General features: G+C 57.5%; 2 protein-coding genes and 1 non-coding gene across 8 annotated transcripts in view; 1 reads left to right on the forward strand and 2 right to left on the reverse strand.

Moving 5' to 3' along the window:
* Positions 1-255: 255 nt before the first annotated feature.
* Positions 256-329, reverse strand: TRNAI-AAU (transfer RNA isoleucine (anticodon AAU)). Its single transcript has one exon. It is a non-coding gene; the product is annotated as a tRNA-Ile (tRNA).
* A 6,064-nt stretch (positions 330-6,393) lies between these two features.
* On the forward strand, positions 6,394-13,681 carry MOK (MOK protein kinase). 2 transcript variants are annotated; one of them, XM_004584526.2, is made up of 10 exons: positions 6,394-6,508; positions 7,584-7,673; positions 8,982-9,052; positions 9,904-9,982; positions 10,097-10,145; positions 10,568-10,746; positions 11,237-11,338; positions 11,861-12,034; positions 12,424-12,538; positions 13,244-13,681. In XM_004584526.2, the coding sequence occupies exons 1-10, from the start codon at positions 6,447-6,449 to the stop codon at positions 13,526-13,528; spliced, it is 1,206 nt and encodes a 401-aa protein (XP_004584583.2). In that variant the 5' UTR covers positions 6,394-6,446; the 3' UTR covers positions 13,529-13,681. The 2 variants fall into 2 exon arrangements, with proteins under 2 accessions (XP_004584583.2, XP_058511268.1); XM_058655285.1 differs by having other exon boundaries at positions 10,571-10,746.
* Positions 13,682-16,154: 2,473 nt separating this feature from the next.
* Positions 16,155-20,925, reverse strand: part of WDR20 (WD repeat domain 20) — a 46,309-nt gene continuing 41,538 nt past the window's right edge. The window contains exon 3 of one of the 5 annotated variants that reach the window (XM_058655261.1): positions 16,155-16,478. In XM_058655261.1, coding sequence (XP_058511244.1) covers positions 16,425-16,478 — 54 coding nt within the window. In that variant the 3' untranslated portion in view covers positions 16,155-16,424. The remainder of the gene's footprint in view (positions 16,479-20,925) is intronic. The other 4 variants (XM_004584285.3, XM_036496330.2, XM_004584282.3 and 1 more) reach the window with 4 other exon arrangements.

Here is a 20,925-nt window from a genome sequence, read left to right on the forward strand (position 1 = left end):
GGGGCCGCGCGCGGGCGAGGCCCCGTGGGCGGGACTCTGCTGGCCCCGCCCCCTGGCCGGCAGCCGACCCCGGCCCGCAGGTTCGGTTCCCGCCTCTGAGAAGTCTCCCAAACGAGCCAGAAAGACTGCTGGCTAGCCGCAGGTGTTTTGAATTCCAAGGTCCCTGAGGCGAACCCGGCAGGAAGCTTCCAGCACGCGGAAGGGGATGCGTAAAGCAGCGGCTAAAAAGCTAGATTTCAAAAAAACTACCTCTCTTGGCCCGTACGGGGATCGAACCCGCGACCTTGGCGTTATTAGCACCACGCTCTAACCAACTGAGCTAACCGGCCACCTGCTGGCCAGCTCCAGCCGAAATCCTTATGAGGAAACTGGGCAGCGCGACGGCGCTGAGGCGACGACGCGGCTGACGCGGCCCGGCTCCTGAGGAGGCCGCGGGTGGAGACCGGGCCGCTTCCCACCGCGCTCCTGGGCTCTGGGCCGCGCGGGAACGTTAGCCCGAACCCCACCGCCTGCTTCCTCCCGCCAAGGGGGCCTGTCCTCAGGGGCGGGCTCCTCCGTCCCCCTCGGCCCGGGGACACGTTCATGCCGCTCCCGCGTCCGAGCAGGCCAGGTGGGCAGTCGCCAGGTTCAGGGCGAAAGGATTGAGTGCAGAGACAGACCTGTGAGCAACTAAATGCGGAGGCTCCCGGGCGGCCGGGGGACGGCGGGCGCGGGAGCGGGTGCGGGAGTGAGGTGCAGGTGCAGCGGGCGCGGGTGCGGGTGCAGGGGTGCGGGTGCGGGTGCAGGGGTGCTGGTGTGGGCGCGGGTGCGGGTGCAGGGGTGCTGGTGCTGGTGCGGGTGCAGGGGTGCTGGTGCGGGTGCTGGTGCGGGTGCAGGGGTGCTGGTGTGGGCGCGGGTGCGGGTGCAGGGGTGCTGGTGCGGGTGCTGGTGCGGGTGCAGGGGTGCGGGTGCGGGTGCAGGGGTGCTGGTGTGGGCGCGGGTGCGGGTGCAGGGGTGCTGGTGCGGGTGCTGGTGCGGGTGCAGGGGTGCTGGTGCGGGTGCTGGTGCGGGTGCAGGGGTGCGGGTGCGGGTGCGGGTGCAGGGGTGCGCGTGCAGGGGTGCTGGTGCGGGCGTGCTGGCCCAGGACCCGCACCCCTCACCTAAGGATGCCGGTAAAGGCCGAGCTCCGCATACCTGGCGTGGGAGCAAACACTGCCCTTTCTTCGCTGAGTCAGCCTTCGCTTTCACGTTGCAACAAAAAAGTCTGCCCAACTACCCCACTTATACTTCAAATAGTTATTTAATATGCCTGGTGTTGTGGTTTTATTTATTTGAAAGGCAGATCTGAGCGACGGAGACTGGGGGGCGGGTGTTCTGCCATCCCTTGTTACACTCCTGAAATGGCCACAGTGGCCCAGCTGGGCAGGGTAGAGGCCAGGCGCCTGGGACTCCGTCTGGGTTTCCTGTGTGGGTGCAGGGTCCTTAACTTTGCGCCACCTGTGCTGCTTCCCCAGGCGCATTAGCAGGGAGCTGGAAGCTGGCTTCGGGCGCCAGAGCCTCCCGCCGGCCACCTGGGCGGTCACACACTCGCACACCATTCAGAGTCCTCCTGAGCTGCCATTCGCGTTGATCTGCGTGCCTGCGGCGCGGCTGTTCTTGCTGCACACACGGCTTCAAGCTGTTTTGTCTAAGGCGCGTTGTTTTCTGGGCAGCCCTGGGAGCTCCGTGGAGCGGCCCACAGCCTCTGTCCAGCTGCGGTGGGAGTGAGCGGGTGGAAGATGGAGCGCAGCGTTAAACATTGCCCACTCACCCGTTAACTTTCTTTTTTTTTATTATTAATTTTTCTCTTTTTATTGTATTGTTGTTGACAATCTTTACATAGTTAATTACAGTTAAAGGAAAAAGAAGAAAAGAAAAAAAAAGGTGCAGGGGGATAGGAAAGTGGGTAATGCCATTATGTCCATATTGTTTCCATCCTGCATCTGAGGTAAAGGGGGATATTGAGGGAGAAGCCCCACCCCGTCTCCCGCCCACCCCAAGTCCCGGATGTGGGGCATGCTCTGAGATATGTGCCCAAGTGGTGTTAATAGTTCTCCAGTTATGAATCGCTGCCAGTTTCCCTCGATGAGGTCGTCCACTGATTGGCATGGTCCATCATAAAGTCTCCGTTTGCCCCATAATTTGCTGCCAACATATAGCTGAGATGAATGACTGTCCCGTTCTGTCTTCTGTCTTTTCTTGGTTAGAGTTCTGAGTCCAGCACCGTTAACTTTCTTTTGTAAGCAAAGCACTCGTAACGCACCGTCGAGGCGGTGGGTCTCAGTCCCCACAACCGGGGAACTGCACGGTGACGCAAACGCTGGACCCCACTGAATGCCTGCACGGCGGAGGTCCTTCACCGCCAACCGTCCTGGAACCAGGGTGCCCCTGCCGACCCGGGCACCCACAGTGGGCGCCGGCCAGCTTCTGAATCCTTCCCAGGGCCCCATCTACAGGCTTTTATTTACTCTCGGGTCGAACAGCTCAAGAAGTTGCTTAGTAACCAAGCCGGGTACAGCGGGGCGTTTTTCTGCGCACGCGCGGGGCTCGCAGGGGTCCAGCGGTTGCTAGGGCGACGGGGATGCACCATGCCGGTGGGATCGTAACGCTCTTAGAGACGGACCACGGTCCTAGCCTAGCGGCGGGAAAGTGGAAGGTGGGCTGCTTACCCTCCCGTCCAGTGTGGATCACGGGTTGTCGCTGGCACCTGCCTCCGGGATGAAGAGTGAGTCCAAGGAGGGCTGGGGACCCCAAGACTAGCGGGCTAGGGTTGAGCCTTAGAGACTCGGAGGGAACGGGCGGCGGGTGGAGAGGCACCTGCCGTGGCTGGACGAGGAGCTGGCGTTCCCGCGGCCTCCCGAGCCCCTCAAGCGAACTGACTGTGGGCGCACTTGGGGAGTTGAGTTTTTGGGATTTTCCAGTCCAGATTGTTCTGTTCCCCCACACTGGACACTAAGAAGCCAGCACTGGCAGCCTGGTCCCCCACATGGCATCGGTTTACGGTACAATCAGGAGGAAAGCTGGTATGTGCGCTTCCTGGGGAGAGGGGTGAGGCAGCAAGCAGTAGGGCTTTTAAAGAAACGTTAAAGTAGCATTCTGATGACATTTAAAGGGTATTGGAAGTCCAGACACAACGGAGCCATCTCGGGAAATACAGCGGGTGAGAAGAGGGGGAGACATTTTGTATCTGCGGCCACCAAGTACTGGTGCCAGGAACCCGAATGGTTTAGTTTGATTTTCTTTCTTTAAAACATCGACGTAGGGCCTGGCGCGGTATCCTAACGACTAAAGTCCACCCTTGCACGCGCCAGGATCCCATATGGGCGCCGGTTCTAATCCCGGAGGCCCCGCTTCCCATCCAGCTCCGTGCTTGTGGCTTGAGAAAGCAGTGGAGGACGGCCAAATCCTTGGACCCTACAACCGCATGGGAGACCTGGAAGGGGCTCCGGGCTTCTGGCTTCAGAACAGTGCAGCTCCAGCCGTCGCAGCCACATGGGTTGTGAATCATTATCAGATGGAAGCTATTCCTCTCTGTCTCTCCTCCTCTCTGTATATCTGACTTCACAATAAAAAAAAAATCTAAAAAATAATGATTTGGGGGGGCGGAAATTGGGGAGCAGATAAGGGAAATTTCAGGAGCCTATGGAACTGTATCATAAAATGATACTAATAATAAAAATAAAAAGATTTATTTATCTATTTATGTATTTATTACTGATAAACAGGCAGGGGCCTGGGACCATCTTGTGCTGGTTTTCACACTCATCAGCTGGGAGCTGAACCAGAGCAGCACGGCCAGGACCCCCACTGGGGCTCTGCTGAGGGGCACCAGCATCACAGCCGAGCCTCACTGCGGAGAGTCTTTGTTTTCTTCTTTTTAAATTGATTTCATTTTATTATTATTTTTTAAATTTATTATTATTGGAGAGGCGGATTTACAGAGACGAGAGAGAGCAAAATCCCATCTGCTGGTTCACTCCCCAGTGGCCGCAGCGGCTGGAGTTGAGCTGATCCAAAGCCAGGAACCAGGAGTTTCTTCTGGGTCTCCCACATGGAAGCAGGATCCCAAGTACTTGGCCCGTCTTCTGCTGTCCCAGCCGCACAAGCAGGGAGCAGGATGGGAAGTGGAGCAGCGAGGACTTGAACCAGTGCTCATATGGGATGTTGTTGTTACAGACAGCTGTTCAATGTGCTGTTCCACAGTGGTAACCCCTGTGTCACTTCCTTTAAACGTTTGTAGTGTTTCCTGTTGCGTGAATGAGCCCTCCCAGGACCCTGTGGAGGTGCTTCGGGTTGGTTACATCCCCCTGTTACGTAATACTATAGTAACATCCTCCTGTTATACATGCTTGAGCAAGTATTTCTTACACAGTAAGTTTCAGAATTGCAATTGTTGGATCAAAGAGCAAAGAGTTCAAACATCTTTTTCAAGATTCATCTTGTTTTTATTGGAAAGTCAGATTTATAAAGAGAAGGAGAGAGGGAGAAAGATTACCGTCTACTGGTTCACTCCCCAAGTAGCTGCAACAGAGCTGAGCCAATCTGAAGCCAGGAGCCTCCTCCAGGTCTCCCACGCGGGTGCAGGGTCCCAAGGCTTTGGGCCGTCCTCGACTGCTTTCCCAGGCCACAGGCAGGGAGCTGGATGGGAAGTGGAGCTGCCGGGATATGAACTGGAACCAATATGGTATCCCGGCACATGCAAGGAGAGGACTATAGCTGCTAGGCTACCACAACAATTGTCGACAACAGTGGAATATAAAACTGTTCATACATCTTAAAGGTCTAATAGTTATTATCAAACTGCCATTTAAAAAGACTATACCAGTTGTCTTTTTTTTTTTTTTTTCTGAAAGGGCATTGGTTATGATGACTACATGGCTCAAGTCTAGATGTTTCTCCTGATTCTGGCTTGTTACTAATGCGTCCCCTGGGAGGCTACAGTTGATGTTGCAAGGGTTTGGGGCCTGCTACCTACATGGGAGAGTCAGTTAACTTCCGACTTTAGCCCAGCTCAGCCCTGGCTGCTGGAGGTATTTGGAGAATGAAGCAATGGATGAATGCTCTCTGTCTCTGCCTGTCAATCCAAAATAGAGAAGGACAAAAAGAGAACGGAGATGGCAGTGAAAGATAGTTCTATTGCCTTGGTTTAGGAGGCTGATGGGAGAAACTCAGGAAAAAGACTATAGCTGCTTATGTCTTCAGCAGTGGCCAGCTGGAGCGTGGCAGGTGTGGCAGGTGTGGCAGGCCAGAGCGTGGCAGGTGTGGCAGGCCAGAGCATGGCAGGTGTGGCAGGCTGGAGCGTGGCAGGTGTGGCAGGTGTGGCAGGCCGGAGCGTGGCAGGTGTGGCAGGCCGGAGCGTGGCAGGTGTGGCAGGCTGGAGCGTGGCAGGCTGGAGCGTGGCAGGCCGGAGCGTGGCAGGTGTGGCAGGTGTGGCAGGTGTGGCAGGCCGGAGCGTGGCAGGTGTGGCAGGCCGGAGCGTGGCAGGTGTGGCAGGCCAGAGCGTGGCAGGCCGGAGCGTGGCAGGTGTGGCAGGTGTGGCAGGTGTGGCAGGTGTGGCAGGCCGGAGCGTGGCAGGTGTGGCATATTTTAGATAACTCCTGAATATCCTTTCATTTCACCTGGATACAATTCAATGTTTCTTGCTAATATTTGAGGACATTTGCCATATATGACATAATCATAATCACTTATTAAAACAAAACAAAGCAAAACAAAAACAGAACAAAAAACCCTAAGTACTCTTTCATTATTTGGAAGGCAGAGAGGTGTCCAATTTGTTTTGTTTGTGTATTTATTTATTTATTTGAGGTATCCAGTTTGCTAGTTTGTTCCCTAAAGCAGTAGAAGATGGCCCAAAGCCTTGGGACCCTGCACCCGCGTGGGAGACCTGGAAGAGGTTCCTGGCTTCGGATTGGCTCAGCTCTGTTGCAGCTACTTGGGGAGTGAACCAGTAGATGGTAGATCTTTGTCTCTCCTACTCTCTGTAAATCTGCCTTTCCAATAAAAATAAATTAAATCTCTTTTAAAAACGCTAAAAATTACAGGGAAATGCTGCAGTCGGCCTGGGACCTGATTGCTGGTGTGTGTGAAGCCGGGGGCACAGGTGCAATGCCCAGTCTTTGTGGTCTCCTATCAATGGCCAGGACTTAGTAACGTGGTTTCCACCTTACAGGAGAAGCTGGACGGGGAGCAGTTTTGTGGGCAACACAACGCAGCCTCTCCCGCAGAGGGAGCACTGAGCACTGCAACGGGTCGGCGAAGCCGGTCCCCGACGTATTGCTGTGAAACTTTCAGAATAGTTCAGAGTTGGCTGTCCAGACATGAATATGAAATCCTTTCTTGCATGACAAATTCTATGATTACTTTCATTTCTAGACTATCGAACAGTCAGCAAAATAGGCGAAGGGACCTTTTCTGAGGTGGTGAAGATGCAGAGCCTTCAGGACGGGAGCTACTACGCATGCAAACGGATGAAGCAGCGCTTCGAGAGGCAGGTGGCCGTGACCCCGCACTCAGCCAAGGGGGCGGCGCCTGCTGGCCGTGGCCTACCTGTGCGGGCTGCACATGTCCATCTTGCTGGGGTCCTCTCATGTCAAGGTCGCTGTAAGAGCAATGCCTCATGGCCAACAACAGTCCCAAGTGGTGAAAGGGAGCCTGCCCCCACTACCGCCTCCGTGTGCTCCTCAGGCTGGCGTGCTGGGTTTTGGTAACTAGGGCCTTGGTCTGTATCATTCCAAGAAGAAGCTCCTGGCTCCTGGCTGTCGGCTCAGCTCTGGCTGTTGTGGCCATTCGGGGGGTGACCCAGGGGGTGGAAGATGTCTTTTTTTCTCCTCTGCATAAATCTGAGTTGCCTTTCCAATAAAAATAAAGAAATGGGTTTTTTCCCTTTAAAACACAGATCTCTCTGTGTCTCCCCTATCTCTGTAATTCTGCTTTTCAAGTAAATAAATACATCTTTAATACATAAACAAAGAGGCCAGAGCTGTGTAATAGATTAGGGCATCATTTATAGTGCCAGCATCCCACAGTGGCACCAGTCTGAGACCTAGCTGTTCCACTTGCGATCCAGTTCCCTGCTTGTGGTCTGGGAGTGCTCGGGTTCCTGGTGGCCACGGGGGAGACCAGGCAGAAGCTGGCTTCTAGCTCGGGCTTGGGCCAGCCCTGGGTATTGTGGTCATTTGGAAGTCCACCTCCCTGCTGAGTGGCAGGGGTCATTTCCCTGTGCCGTTCTGCGCCCTGCTGGCCTGCGCCAAGGAGCCTCATCCTGTGCACTCGGCGGTCCTAGGCCTTACTGCTTTCCCAGGCCACAGGCAGGGAGCTGGATGGGAAGCAGAGTGGCTGGGACTCGAACCAGCGCCCATTTGAATGCTGGTGCAGCAGAACAGAGGCTCTTTCAGGATCTTAGATGGGCAGCATTTTTCTTAATGTCCGAAGTTCAACAACCCTGATTTTATAGGAAAATGCAGAAACAAAGTCTACTTAATTTCAATTTCTAGCAGGAATAGAGCCTGATTAACTTGGTAAGCCCGCACCGTGACTTGCTGTCTGCTCTGCTTGCCCAACAGCATGGAGCAAGTGAACAGTCTACGGGAGATCCAAGCCCTGAGACGCCTGAATCCACACCCAAACATCCTCACGTTGCACGAGGTGGTGTTGTGAGTATTCCCAGTATTCCAGTATTCCCAGGGGAGCCGGGAAACCTGCCTACTCCTGAAGGTTAATGATGATGAAGTCTCCTTAAAACAGGTAGCTGCGTGGACCTTGGAATGCTGACTGCATGGCTTGGCCGCTGGCCATGCTGTCTGTTGTCCTACTTCACAGTTTCTTTAGGAAGATCTTGGCTCCTGAGGGACAGGGCCTCCCTGAGGCAGTGCCAGCAAGGTGCGTGAGTCACCCACACGGCCACGGGGTGCGTGCAGCACGCAGTCAGCTCCACAGCTGTGCTGAGCTGCGGCCTGCAGGGAGCACGCCTGCGTGGTTCTGGCCCTCACCTCTGTTTCCTGGCCAGTTGCCAGGGCTGCCTGCTCTGTGATCCCATGAGGGGATGTTTCCTTTCTGTTCTAATTCTAGCAAAGCCTCTGTAAGGAGTAGGACTGAGGTGGAGAGCAAAACCAGGCTATCGTCCAGTGCCCGCCTGGCGTGCAGGCCCATGCTCAGCCTGGAGAGCCCGGCCAGGACCTCGGGGCGGCTCTAACCTGGGGCAGGACAGCAGCATGGCCCACTGGGCTGCAGTACCCTTGGAAGCCAGTTTCAGGCTGGGGCCAGAGATGGCCAGTGGGCGCAAAGCAGTGACAACATCGTGTGTGCACGCAGCGCCTCACGTGTCTTCCCAACACAGCTAGCTCAGGTTGCCCTGCCAGCCGTCTGGCAGTGTCTGGAGCGGGGTAGTGGGTGGCTGCAGCTGCCCTGGCCAGCCAGGGCCTGCCTTAGCACAGGTGGAGGTGGTGGCCCAGCCCGAGGTCCCAGTCCGCACCTGGTGTCCAGCAGGCCATCAGCCGAGTAGAGTAGGAGAAACCTCCTCTCGCTTTCCCTGTCTGACTGCATTTTGGGGCTTGTTGTCTCCATTTCACGGACATCATCTCGGGAAACCACAGCCTCGTGTGCGGCCATGGAGCTCGGCCCTCCATGGCTCAGTCAGCTCCCCACCTGCCTGCTGACCGCCAGCTCCGCATTCTAGAGATACACCTCCTTACAGCAGGATGTAGAGGGCCTGGTGCTGGTCTGGTTGTAGGCCGGTTCAGGTGGTTACAGCAAGGCAGCCTGCCCCACAGGTCGGGCCGGTTGGAGCAGGGAGGCTGCCCCTCCCCCAGTGACGCCCCTCCCCCAGTGACGCCCCTCCCCCAGTGAGGCCTGCTGACACCTAACTTCCTTGTACTTCCTGGTGTGATGGCAGGAGAGCTGTCCTGTCATGTTTTCTGATCAAGCGAGAAACGAAGCCTTTTACACACTTCCTTCTTCCTCAGTGACAGGAAGTCTGGCTGCCTTGCACTGGTTTGTGAACTCATGGACATGAATATTTATGAGCTCATCCGAGGTAGGTGGGCTTATTTGAGAGCTGCAGCCCCTCCCCCTCAGGGCCAACCAGATGTGCTGCAGGGCCTCCAGTGGTCCTGTGACTTGCGTGAGACTGGTGCAGGGGACCATGAGGTCCTCGGCTGGGACCACCACACTCTGGGCGACCCTTCTCCCTGATTCTCAGGCGCCACACCCCTGCCCCAGGTCAGCCTCCCGTGGGGGCATCCCCTTCACTGGCTCCCATTCTAGGGTGTCCCTTTGTAGCTGTGAGCAGGAATGCACTACGGAGGACCTGGGCCTGCAGGTGGGGCCACTGGGGAGACAGGGAGGAGTCTGGAGTGGGAACTCTCCCCAGGAAATGGCAGGACAGAGGCGGTGGGCATCACTGTTAGGGGAGCGAGCGGCCAGCATCACACAGCAGCTGCTTGGGGCTGGGAGTGGGGCTGCTGCAACAGCATAAGGGCCAGTTCAGAGGGAGAGACAGATCTTCCATCCACTGGTTCATTCTCCATATGCTAGCAATGCCAGGAGCTTCTGCAGGGTCTCCCACGAGGGTACAGGGGCCCACGCACCTGGGCCATCCTGCGCTGCTTTCGCAGGTGAATTGGCAAGGAACTGGATCAGAAGTGGAGCAGCCTGGACTTGAACTGGCGCCCATATGTGATGCCGGTGTCACGGGTGGTGGCTTAATGCCCTGATCCCACAGCACTGGCCCCAAGGGTGGAGACTTTCGCAAGGTTTCTTTTGGGGCATGCTGTGCTTTCCCTAAAGCTGCCTCGGATTATCTTGCATGAGGAACTGGGACTTTGGCATGTTCAGAAAGTGGCCCCGTGCTGTTCCACGCGTGAGCCTGTCTGCTTGGTTGCACAGGGAGGAGGCAGCCATTACCAGAAAAGACAGTCATGTGCTACATGTACCAGCTCTGCCTGTCCCTGGACCACATGCACAGGTACGCGCTGGGCCCCGGGCAGCCCCGGCCCAGGAAACACCAGGAAAAATGCAGTTCCAAGAGTCAGAGCCCTGATGTGTGGCTGAACCTGTTCTTCCTTTTCACTGGGCGCAGGAACGGAATATTTCATCGAGATGTGAAACCTGAAAATATACTCATCAAGGTGAGGCAGCTGGCTGTGGGCATGGGGCTGAACACCAGCTTCCTCGCTCGCACAGTGGGTCCTGGGCAGTGTGCCGCCCCATCCGTGTGGGAGGGAGGCTTGTTGGATAGATCCACTGCAGAGCTGGCAGAAGGAGTAAGCAACGCCCGTTCCCAATGCCCACGGGGTACCTCATGCCACCTTGACGGCTGCTCTGTACTCGAGGCACCTGCAGGGCTGCCCGTCACTGCCCTGTCTGCCTGGCTCTCAGCTAAACTTCTCTGGTAGGTGAGCAGAGTAGCTGGGCTACACAGGGCCAGACCATGGGACTGTGAGTGGTGTCACATCCACCCGGAGACCACCCCAGTGCATGTCCCTGCTCCTTGGCCACACGAGCTCGGGCAACTGTGTCGCAGTAAGATGATGCCTGCTTCCCCTGACAGCAGCTTGTCCTGAAGCTAGGGGACTTTGGCTCCTGCCGGAGCGTCTACTCCAAACAGCCGTACACGGAGTACATCTCTACACGCTGGTACCGGGCCCCTGAGTGCCTACTGACGGATGGCTTCTACACCTACAAGATGGACCTGTGGAGCGCTGGCTGCGTGTTCTACGAGATTGCCAGGTAGTGCCTGGAGGCGGCAGGTCCACCCTGGGTTTCCCACCATGGTGACGGGGACGACCCCTGGGTCAGGCTGGTCTTAGGAACTGTGGTGTGTAACAGGAAGTGGCCATGCTATGTAACTGGCATGTGACCATGGCAGATAACCAGCACATGGAGAATGCTGTGGGGGTCTGCCACCCGCCGCCCCAGCTCCTTACCGCAGCCCCTGCCTGCTCTCTCCCCTCCCCTCTGGCCCCCACTCTGGCTCTTTGCTAGAACCAGAAGGCTTGCACTCCGACTGTGAGCAGGAGCCGAGTCTGGTCCCACAATTCCTGACAGTTGAAGCTCTGACAAGCATCTGGGAGTTTGCTTGCAGCCACGCCTCGCCTGGCCACCCTGTTGTCACTGTCACCCAGGCTGCGGGAGGCTGCTGTCATTTCCATACGAGGAGCTGCCACGGCGTGGGGGTACTTTCCCACCCCACCCACAGTGCTTCCCTGTGCCCTTGCAGCCTGCGGCCCCTCTTCCCCGGAGCCAATGAACTGGACCAGATTTCCAAAATCCACGACGTCATCGGCACACCCGCACAGGAGACTCTCACCAAGTTCAAGCAGTAAGTGTGGGCGGGCTCTGTCAGCTGGACAGGGACCCATCCTCTGCCCACCCAGGCCCTACATGAGCCTTTGTCCATGACAGCTGCTCAGCCCCTGCTCACTGGGGCTCCCTGAGGCCCAAAGGTCACAGGTGTTGGTGTGGGGCTGCTCTTCTGCTCCTGGGCCTGGGCCGATGCCTCTTCCTGGCACATCATGGCGATGGGTCAGTTCCTGGGTTTGTGGTATGGTCAACTGCCATGCCAGCCAGTCTGACACCCATAGTGGCTGGGCTCAGAGGAGCCGGGGGGGACATGGGGCTCCCGGGGGCCAGCAGGGCTGGCAGCCCTGGGCTTGGGTCTCACTCCACTCCTGGGGCTCAGAGCAGAAGGGACAGGAACAAGTTCCTGGGGCCCCATGTGCACCTGTTGCATGGGTGGCCCCACACTGACACATCCTAGTGCAGGTCCCTCGGGTCAGGGTGATGGGCCAGCCAGTGCCCCCTGTGACGCCATGATCATGTTATTGTTGGGCTTTTAATACAGGTCAAGAGCTATGAATTTTGATTTTGCTTTTACAAAGGGGTCAGGGATACCTCTCCCAGCAGCCAAGCTGAGCCCGCAGTGCCTGTCCCTGCTGCGCGCCATGCTGGCCTATGACCCGGACATGCGCATCGCTGCCCACCAGGCCCTGCAGCACCCCTACTTCCGGGAGCAGAGGTAGGCTGGCTGGGGGGTTCCGTGTGATGGGTGGCCACCAGTGGACCCAGAACAGCTCTCTGCATCCTGACAGTGGCTAGTACCTCCTGGGGTTCCCTGTGCCATTTCCTGGTGGGGACAACACCCCCATCAGGCGGGGGGAGGGGAGCTTGGTGGACACGCAGTTATGGCGCAGGTCCGGCCAGGCTGCCTCTGGGTGCGCAGATGCGGACGAGTTCAGGCTGGGTGGGCGGTACAGGCCCAGTCGGGGTTGGCCATAGCTTCTGGGCCACACCCTGGCCGGCTGTGCCAGGAGGGTCGAGGCAAGAGGAACAGGTGCCAGATGTCCTGAAGGAGCGGTGTGCAGGTCATGCCGGCGGGGCCTCACAGTGGCTCCCCTTTCTCTCCAGGGCAGCCGAGCGGCAGGTCATGGCCTGCCATCAGGAAGTGCTCCTCCCAGAGCACCCATCAGCGCCGGAACCCCCCAGTCACAGCTGGCAGGTGGCTAAGCAGGCCACGAAGCAGGTACTGAGTGAAACTGGCCAATGGCGGGGACTGCCTGCTCCTGGCTGGCCTGGGTCTGTGTGAGGACACAGCTGTGGTGGGCAGTGAGCGTCAGCAGGGCCCACGCCCTGTGCCTGTTACTGCGTCCCTGTGTTACAATGTTCTGGACCCCAAGCCCTCCCTTCCCCCAAGCCACGGAGGCCCCACAGGAACAGACCCAGAGGAGGTCTGGCCCAAGTGCCGTGTCGGGTCTGATGACACTGCAGACACCAATGTCTGTGGGCGAGCCTCCTGGTGCCACACACAGCCGGGCAGGAGGCTCAGAGGAGCTGTGGTCCCAGCCAGCCAGCGATAGTCCCCTAGCTCTGTGCAGCTGTACAGGGATTTCCTATCGGCAGAGGTGGCCCTGCACCTGCCTGCCCACTCTCAGTTCCCTTCACTGTGTTGTCAGTTCTGTTCTGCGTGCCACGTGGGCCCCTTGGCATGGTCCCCCTGCCTAAGTTCGGCCATGTCCCCTGCCAGCATCTAGTTCTTGGTCGTCCTTATGTCCCTCACCCTTCCCACCACGTGGGAACAAAGTATGTGGGCCAATTCCCTTCCAAGCCATCCCCTGCTGTCCCCTGGGATGGCCACCGCCAGCCAGAGGCTGGAATTGGGGTGCAGCTGGTTCTCGGCCTCAGACCTGGCTGCCCACTGCCCATTCACCAGCTCTTCCTTCCTTTGCAGAAGGCCCTGAAGCAGCAGGACAGTGCTCCTAGGAGAGTGGGCCTGGGCTGTGCTGGGCAGTCACCACAGGCGGGGCTCCTGTCACAGTCCAGCCCTCTGCTGCCCGCTGTGCTCGGTCCCCGGCCCTGCGGGAAAGCCCAGCTGGTTGCGCCGGCTGGCAGAGTCCTAGTGGCCCCCCTGGAACGGCCACATGTCCTGTCTCAGGCGGACGCCCAGAGGGACGTGAGGCCTCAGCCAAGATCCTGGCGCCTGCCCACCATCGACAGGAAGGTGGGCCGCTACTGAGCTGCACAGCTGTCCTCCTGGGCTGGCAACTGTGGAGGGAATGGCAGGCCCAGGTCCTGGCTTCACACACAGGAGGGCCGCCCAGGCTTCTGGCCTGTGCCACCCTGTGCCCATCGGTGCCATCTTCCCCCCTCAAGTCACTTTGCCGTCGGGTCTAAGCGGGGGGGAGGGGGAGGCAACATTTTGTAACCTTTTATATGATTGCAGACACATATAAAGTAGGACTTTCACTAGTGGCCAGCAGCCTCAGTGCCAGGGTATGCCTACTGCACCCTCTATCGGGCTGGCCCCACGCAGTCACTGCCAATGGGCTTCTCATTAAAGGTGGAGCTGAGGTGTGTTAGAGCGCCCCCTATGGCCTGCCGGATGCCTGGGATCTCACACGGTTAACTAAAGTAGCTCTGGGGAGCCTCTTAGGGGAAGACTTGTGCGGCCTCCTTGTGCTCAGTGAGAAACCTCTGAAGGAATGAAGCCAGGCCGGCCCCAGGAGTGGGATTGGTCAGAGGGCGTGGGCCAGGCTGTGCGTTCCTCCCCCTGACTGTGCGGGCTAGGCCTGCCCCTCTCCCCAACCCCCCACGTCCCCAAGTCCCCAGCAGCTGTGCCACCGCGGCCCCCCAAGCTTCCCCCTTTCCCCATGGGTGGGGGTGAAGCAAGGAGGCCTGAGTGTGGGCACAGCCCAGGAGGAGCAGGTGCAAGCCCAGCAGCAAGGCTCATGAGGTAGGAAGGGCCTGGAACAAGCTGCCTTTGTAGCCCACGCAGGACCCTGATGTGGCAGGAGCTCAGCCGGGTCCCGAGGAGCCGAGAGCCGTGGCCAGCAGCAGGAAGGCCGGTGAGGGCAGGCCTCCCACGGGCCAGGGGCCACCCAGGGCCACGCACCACACCCAGGGAAAGGTGTTGCAGAGTTCTTTGTACCCCCTTTTGTTTCATTTCAATGCTGGTATTCAGAAGATTTGAAAGGCACAGAGAAGGAAAGACCGAGAAACTGACTGTCCACACAGTTTCACTTGGAGTAGCCACAATGGCTGGTCAAAGGCAGGAGACCGGAACGCCATCCTGGTCTCCCAGGTACACAAATAATCCTAGCATTCGGCTCATTCCCTGCTGCTTTCCCGGGGTCGGGAGTAGCGTAGCTGGCACTTGAACTGGCACCCATACGGATGCCTTCTCTTGGGCTTAACCTGCTGTTACGATGCCAGAGCCGGCTGGCTGTGTGTGAGCACAAGATTTATTTATTTGAAAGGCAGAGAACTGTTGATTCTCTGGTTCACTTCCCAAATGGCCTTTGATGGTCCAGGCTGGTCCAGGCCACAGCCAGGTCTCATGTGGCTGGCGGGGCCCAAGGGCAGCTGGGACTTACATCAAGTGCTGCGAACCTTGCCGTACACTGGGCTTCCTCCATCGGGGTCACAAGGGGAAGGGTGCAATCGACTCACAGGCGGGTCTTCCCTCCAGGGAGGACGAGCCCGGAGGCGAACCGTCCGCTGTGGAGACGCACGCAGTCTGGCTCCAACCCTGAGGCCTGCCATGGTTATGTGTGTTCTCTGAATTGTTTCCTTGGGGGTTTGGGCTTGGCTCCTGGCAGGGCGGCAGCAGCTGATGGCATCACTCCCCAGGGTTCCCTGCTATCCATGAGAAGGGAGACCTGGACCAAGTCCCTGGGGCACGACTCCAACCTGGGGACTGGACCAGCAGGCAGACTTCTTCTGTCTCTGAAATAAGCTACGCTTCCTGACGGAGGCCTGGTATTTCCCACCACTGACGTTTCTGGAAGGCTCATCCCAAGGGCACATCCCAGGGACTCACAGTCTGCAGGGCCGTGGCCCCACAGTGCCAAGCCTTCCCTCTGAGGGTTCATCTGAATGACACGCTGCCCTGCTGAGCGTGACCAACACAGGGTGCCCTCACATGCAAGCCTTGAGGGCCCCACACCAGCTTGGTTAACCTGTCTACACTCACTGTGGCAGCAGTGGTTGTGGGCTCTCGGTGACAGAGGATGGGGCTCCAGACCGTGAGAAGGGGGCTGGGGCTCCGGGCACGCAGGGTCAGAGGATGGGGCTCCAGACCGTGAGAAGGGGGCTGGGGCTCCGGGCACGCAGTGTCAGAGGATGGGGCTCCAGGCCGTGAGAAGGGGGCTGGGGCTCCGGGCACGCAGGGTCAGGATGGAGCTCCAGGCCGTGAGAAGGGGCCGGGGCTCTGGGCACGCAGGGTCAGAGGATGGGGTCAGTCCGCACTGGCCCAAACTGTTCAAAATGGAGCCAATTTCACAGAAGATAAACAAATGGTATATCCAAGATAGTTTTAATAATTTTTTCTTGTGAATTAGAAATATCACTCTTAAATGATGAAAATGACCAGCGGAGAATAATTCTCCCAACCGCAGAATTACATTATTTATACATATCATACAGAGTTGAGTCTGCTACCGTGGCGACCACAGTATTGAAATCCATGTCCGCACACAGAAGGGGCACCTGTCTGCCCGCCCACTGCTGCCATTGGCCGAGGCCCACGCGCCCACAGGCAGCACCATCCTCCACCAGCGTTCAGCTATGTTAAGTGCAAACAGTTTTGTGTTTTTTAATCTACAGTTGGATCGCAGCCTCTGTCTTCCTGAGTCCACACACACTGAGCAGAGGGCGACAGCCCCTCCCTGCCTCCAGCAGGCGCCCTCAGCCGCCCAGAGGGGCCTCGCGTCCCAGCAGCACTTCATCTGACGCTACGTAGACAGGGCTGTGTTCTATACGTACATGGGGCTCAGTTACAGTAGACCTTTTGAGTTAAAAAGCAAGAAAACTCCGTTTCTTATTTTCTAGCGGAGCCGTACCAGCCTGCCATCAGGTGGGAGACATCTTCTCGGCTGGCATGTGGCTGAGGTGGCGTCGCTCCCGCAGGGTCGCTACACTATAGTCCCACCTGGAGCTCTGGCCTGGCTTGGGGATGACAATAAGCCCTGTGAACAAAGCAGTTTCCATTAATCCAGCCCAGCAAGTCACAGCTCACCCTGGTCCGCTGGACGCCCAAGGCCCGCCCCCGCCGGGGTGCCAGACCACAGGGAATGCGGGGACTGCGAGGCGGGCGCCTGAGGCTGGGGCAGCCAGGCCCTCGCTCCCCCAGCAGCACAGTGGCACCCTGTGGCTTTAGCCCCTCCAGTACCCAGGGAGTCCCCGAGGCTGTGGAGCTGGCAGGACAAGGAAGATGCTGATGACTATGCCTGGCAGGCCCTCAGTGTGGTCACTCCTCCCTGAGATCTGAGGTCAACACTACAACGGTACCCATAGGAGCTGGCGTGAGCTGGCCTGGCCTGGGCCGCAAGCAGGGATGGACTCTTCAGTTGGCCTCCAGCTCTGCCACTCCTCACTGGTGGGCGGTGGGAGATAGCTGCCCTGTCCCTGCCCTAGCGACAGTGTCCTACCTTACAACCAGACACATGCCTGGGGCCTAGGCAGACAGCAGGTGCACACAGCCACCAACATGGCTCACCACGTGCAAGAGCCTCCCTCCAGCTGCGTACAGCTGGGGGACAATGGCCTCCAAGGAGCTACATTCAGTCCAGAGGAAGGGAGAGCCGTGATCAGCCTGGGGTCTGAGGGGCGGTTTGGCCCACAGGGGGCGCTGGACACACAGGAACAGTTTTCAAGCAGGTAAAATTAAGAATCTATTCTGTACAGTCATATCCACATTTAAGCAACAGTTATTCACGCTTTCTCTTCTCTGTTGAGCATTGCTGTGTAGCTGACCCCTACAGCTCGCTCCCACTGGGAATGGCCCCAGTGCTGAAGAGGACAGAACGACTGTGGTCTAACAGAGGCGTGCCCTGCCTCTGCTGTGACACCTCACCCGCCAGCCTGCCTTTGGGAGGCCAGAGCCCACCGACCCGTGTCAGAGGGACAGCCGTGGGGTGAGGCAGCCATTGTGGGCTGCAGTCACCTCGTCGCCCTCCATTTAGGTTTCTTTATAGTGCCCCCTTCCTACTCCAAGCCAGCAACATGCAGAACTGGCCCTGAGCAGACAAAGTATCTGGAGGTGGCATCTCAGAGCAGGGAGGGGATTTCCTTTTAGCGAGAAGCCACAGGCATCGCCCCATGGGCAAGCTGGCCAGCAACCAGGTGAGCTGGCCAAGCCCTTTAGCCAGGCCCTGACCAGCCCACTGGGCACACATCCAGCAGCCTGCCCCGGCAAGCCCCTGCAGTTGGGGGGCTGGGGAGGCAGGTGGAAGGCCTCGGCTCCAAGAATAAACCTGCCCAGCTGCCCCCACATGGAAGTTGCCCCACAAGGGGTAGGCGGCAGGCTTGCAGCCTGGGGACTCTATTCATCTCCATACCTGCCACTTACTCCCATGGGCAGTGGTGCATGGCAGAGGGGGACACATTTTCTTGAGGGTACAACTGCATCATTTTTTAAACATGCTGTAGTTTTTATAAGAATAAAAAAAGGCAAAAAATTCTTGTGGTGGGGACAGCAGTTGAGGGTTGACCATGTGCTAGGCACTGGGAACGCATTCCTGTCCCAGCGCTGCCTGGGCACCCAGCACCAGGGGCACTGCAGACCCCAGGGAAGCTTCTGGAACCTAGCCCTGCAGAAGCCAGAGCACCAGGAGGGAGGGACAGCAATCCTGGCTCCTAGAGCCTGCTCAGCCGCTGTCCACAGGGACCCCAGCAGCCCGTGGGCCAGTGCAGCTGCCCAGCCACCTCCGAGTCCCAGCCTCTGATGACCCCACCCAGAAAAGCACCCTGTACCCTCTCCCAGTCACTGGCTGGCGCCAGAAGCACTGTGGGTGCCCAGGGTGTGGGGGAGGAGGGCACGGTGATACCGTGCCAGCCTGGGACAACAGCAGAATGGTAGCATTGTCCCCAGGATGGGCTGCTGCCCGGCCAGCTGGAGATCAGCCGCGGGTCGGGGACCTGCAACACAAACAGCGAACACGGCAGCCAGGAGCAGCCATGGGGGACCCAGCCTGGTCACGAGGTGGCGGGTCTCACAGCTTTCTATTCACCAATATCATGAGACCCTTAACCTTTCAGAACTGCAGGGCACCTCCTTGGGGTTGACGGGCTCTTTTGAAAGCTTAGATGTCAAAATGATTATCGAGAATTATCTCCATGCACAACTCATTTGCATGTTTATTTCAGGGTGAGATGCCTCCTCCGAGAAGCAGGGCGCAACACCAGGAATGGCCTTGGAGCGGAGCACAGCCTCATGCAGACAACCCTGGCCTCCTGAGGCCTCACTCACTGTTAGCTTCACCAGAACTTCGCGTCAGGAAGTTAAGTCGAAAACATTAAAAAGAAATAAATACATATTTTGTGATTTTCACTGCAAGTTTCCTGTCTGTGGCACTGCAGCTGACAGCCCTTCGGCTGCCACACCAACTGGGCTGGACCGCTTCCTCGCTAAAAGGTGAAAGGCTGCATCTCCGAGCGGAGTGCCAAGGATTCCACTCCGCCGGCCTGCGGCCACCGCGAGGCTCTGTTACCCTAAGCCCTACGTGACTCTGTCAGCCCCAGCCAGGCGCAGGGAAAGGCCCTGCTGGCTCCACTCTGCGGCTGCTCCCCACTTGGTGACCAGGGCAGCGGCGGCAGATCGGCTTGCACCCAGGAACCCAAGAGACCCCAAGCAGTGTCTTGAGGAAAAACGCCAGGCCCCTACTTGTCTGCAGAGGGTCTCGCTACCGAGTGAACTTACAAGCCGCCAGGCCCGTGGGCACCCCCACAGCACCACGCGGCCGCAGAGGCATGGCAACCACTGCAGGATAAACCAACCAGCCAAGAGGCACCGGGGCAGGCAGCAGCCTGATGTCTGCTGGCTGGGCCTGTGTGTGAAGGCCCTTGGCGGGGCGCGCCGAGGCAACCACACTGCCTCCCCTCCTCACCTGCCCCAGGTCTCTAAGACAGGAAGCACCCGCTTCTTCCTCCGACACGTCTTCCTCGCAAGTCAAGGGCTCAAAAGAGAATCCGGCCAGGACGCCCACGTGGCACCAGCGTTCTGCCTCCGAGCCAGCCTGGACTCAGGTCAGACCAGACCCACACTCCCTTCTCTGAGCTCCGCAGGGCAAGGGCTGCGGCAGGAACCCGGGCCGGTCACCTCCCCGAGGAGGGGCTGCACCTGTCACTGCGCCAGAGCTCATCACACATGCTCAGTGAACAGTGCTGACCACTGACCAGCAGCCTCCTCTTGCAACTCCACGAGGATGACGGAACCACGCAGATTCTCGCCATTCTTGACCGCAAAAAATGTCCGCAAGGGAAATACAACCCTAAATGCCCCAGTATGTTAACCAGTAGTCACCATCCTGACCTAAAATACAGAGTGAGAACCAGCTCACCCACTGTGCACACTGGGACTTGAAAGAAAGCCTTCCACAGCTGACAGAGACCCTCCAGCAACTGTCACATCCTGCCGCCTAGTCACAATTCCCGGCCCCGCAGGAGGTGCTGGGGGTGCAGCCACTAAGAGTGCCACCCAAGGGTCCGGGCAGCACCTGTGTCCCAGGAGGGATACCAGAACCACAACTACCTTCCACAAAGAAGAAAGATGAAACCAAATCCCATCCCTAAGTGCCTCCGCCGGTCCTTGTGGGAGCCTCCGCCCAGGCAGGTGCCGTGCCGGGGGCGCTGGTGCTGGGAGGCTCCAGCCTGCAGGCTGCGCTCACGCGCCTTACCAAGCACAGAGCCCGCAGCTCACGCTCCCTGTCCGGCTCTACCCACATGGAGACCTCAGTGCACAGGACCTCAATCAAAGTTCTACAAACTGCTTCTTTGAAAAAAGATGTTTATTAAACAGTTTTAATTGTCATAAAATGACTAAAATGGGTTTTAAAAATTAAGGCTCTTCTCTTTCTGTGGATTGCCAGAACAATGTAAAAATAATATCAATCAACCCTGAACACTTTGTCCCTAACGTTAAATTTCATAGATTCCTAGACATTTTATGATTAAGATAAAAAAGTGGACTATAAATGACAATTAATGGCCCCTTGTACTGAACACACACTCTGATCAGGTGTACAATACTCTAATTGAGCAGTTAAGCAAAACTATTCCAGTTAAAGCATCAACTGTAATTTTAGCAGTTTAAAGTCATTGCTTCCCCAACACTGTCATGATTTGCTTACAGTAGAATAGTCTAACGTGGGAACACTAGTCTTGGGACTGAGCTCCCAGGAGGACGGCCGACTCGGCTGGCAACTCGTTTTGATTATATTTGTAAATGCTCTAGGTGAATTATCAAATGATTCAGAATCACATGGCATGCAGTCTCCAAAATTATGGCTCTGATGCGTTTAGGTTTACATTAAGAATAAGAAGTGTCTGTCATTCACATTCATTGTACACCCACCCCTCCCGAGAGAAAAACAGTTACTACCTAGTCAAGCTCTAGACCCGGGGCAGCATTAAGGA

Source organism: Ochotona princeps, chromosome 26 (genome assembly GCF_030435755.1).
Source record: "Ochotona princeps isolate mOchPri1 chromosome 26, mOchPri1.hap1, whole genome shotgun sequence".
NCBI classification, from domain to species: domain Eukaryota; kingdom Metazoa; phylum Chordata; class Mammalia; order Lagomorpha; family Ochotonidae; genus Ochotona; species Ochotona princeps.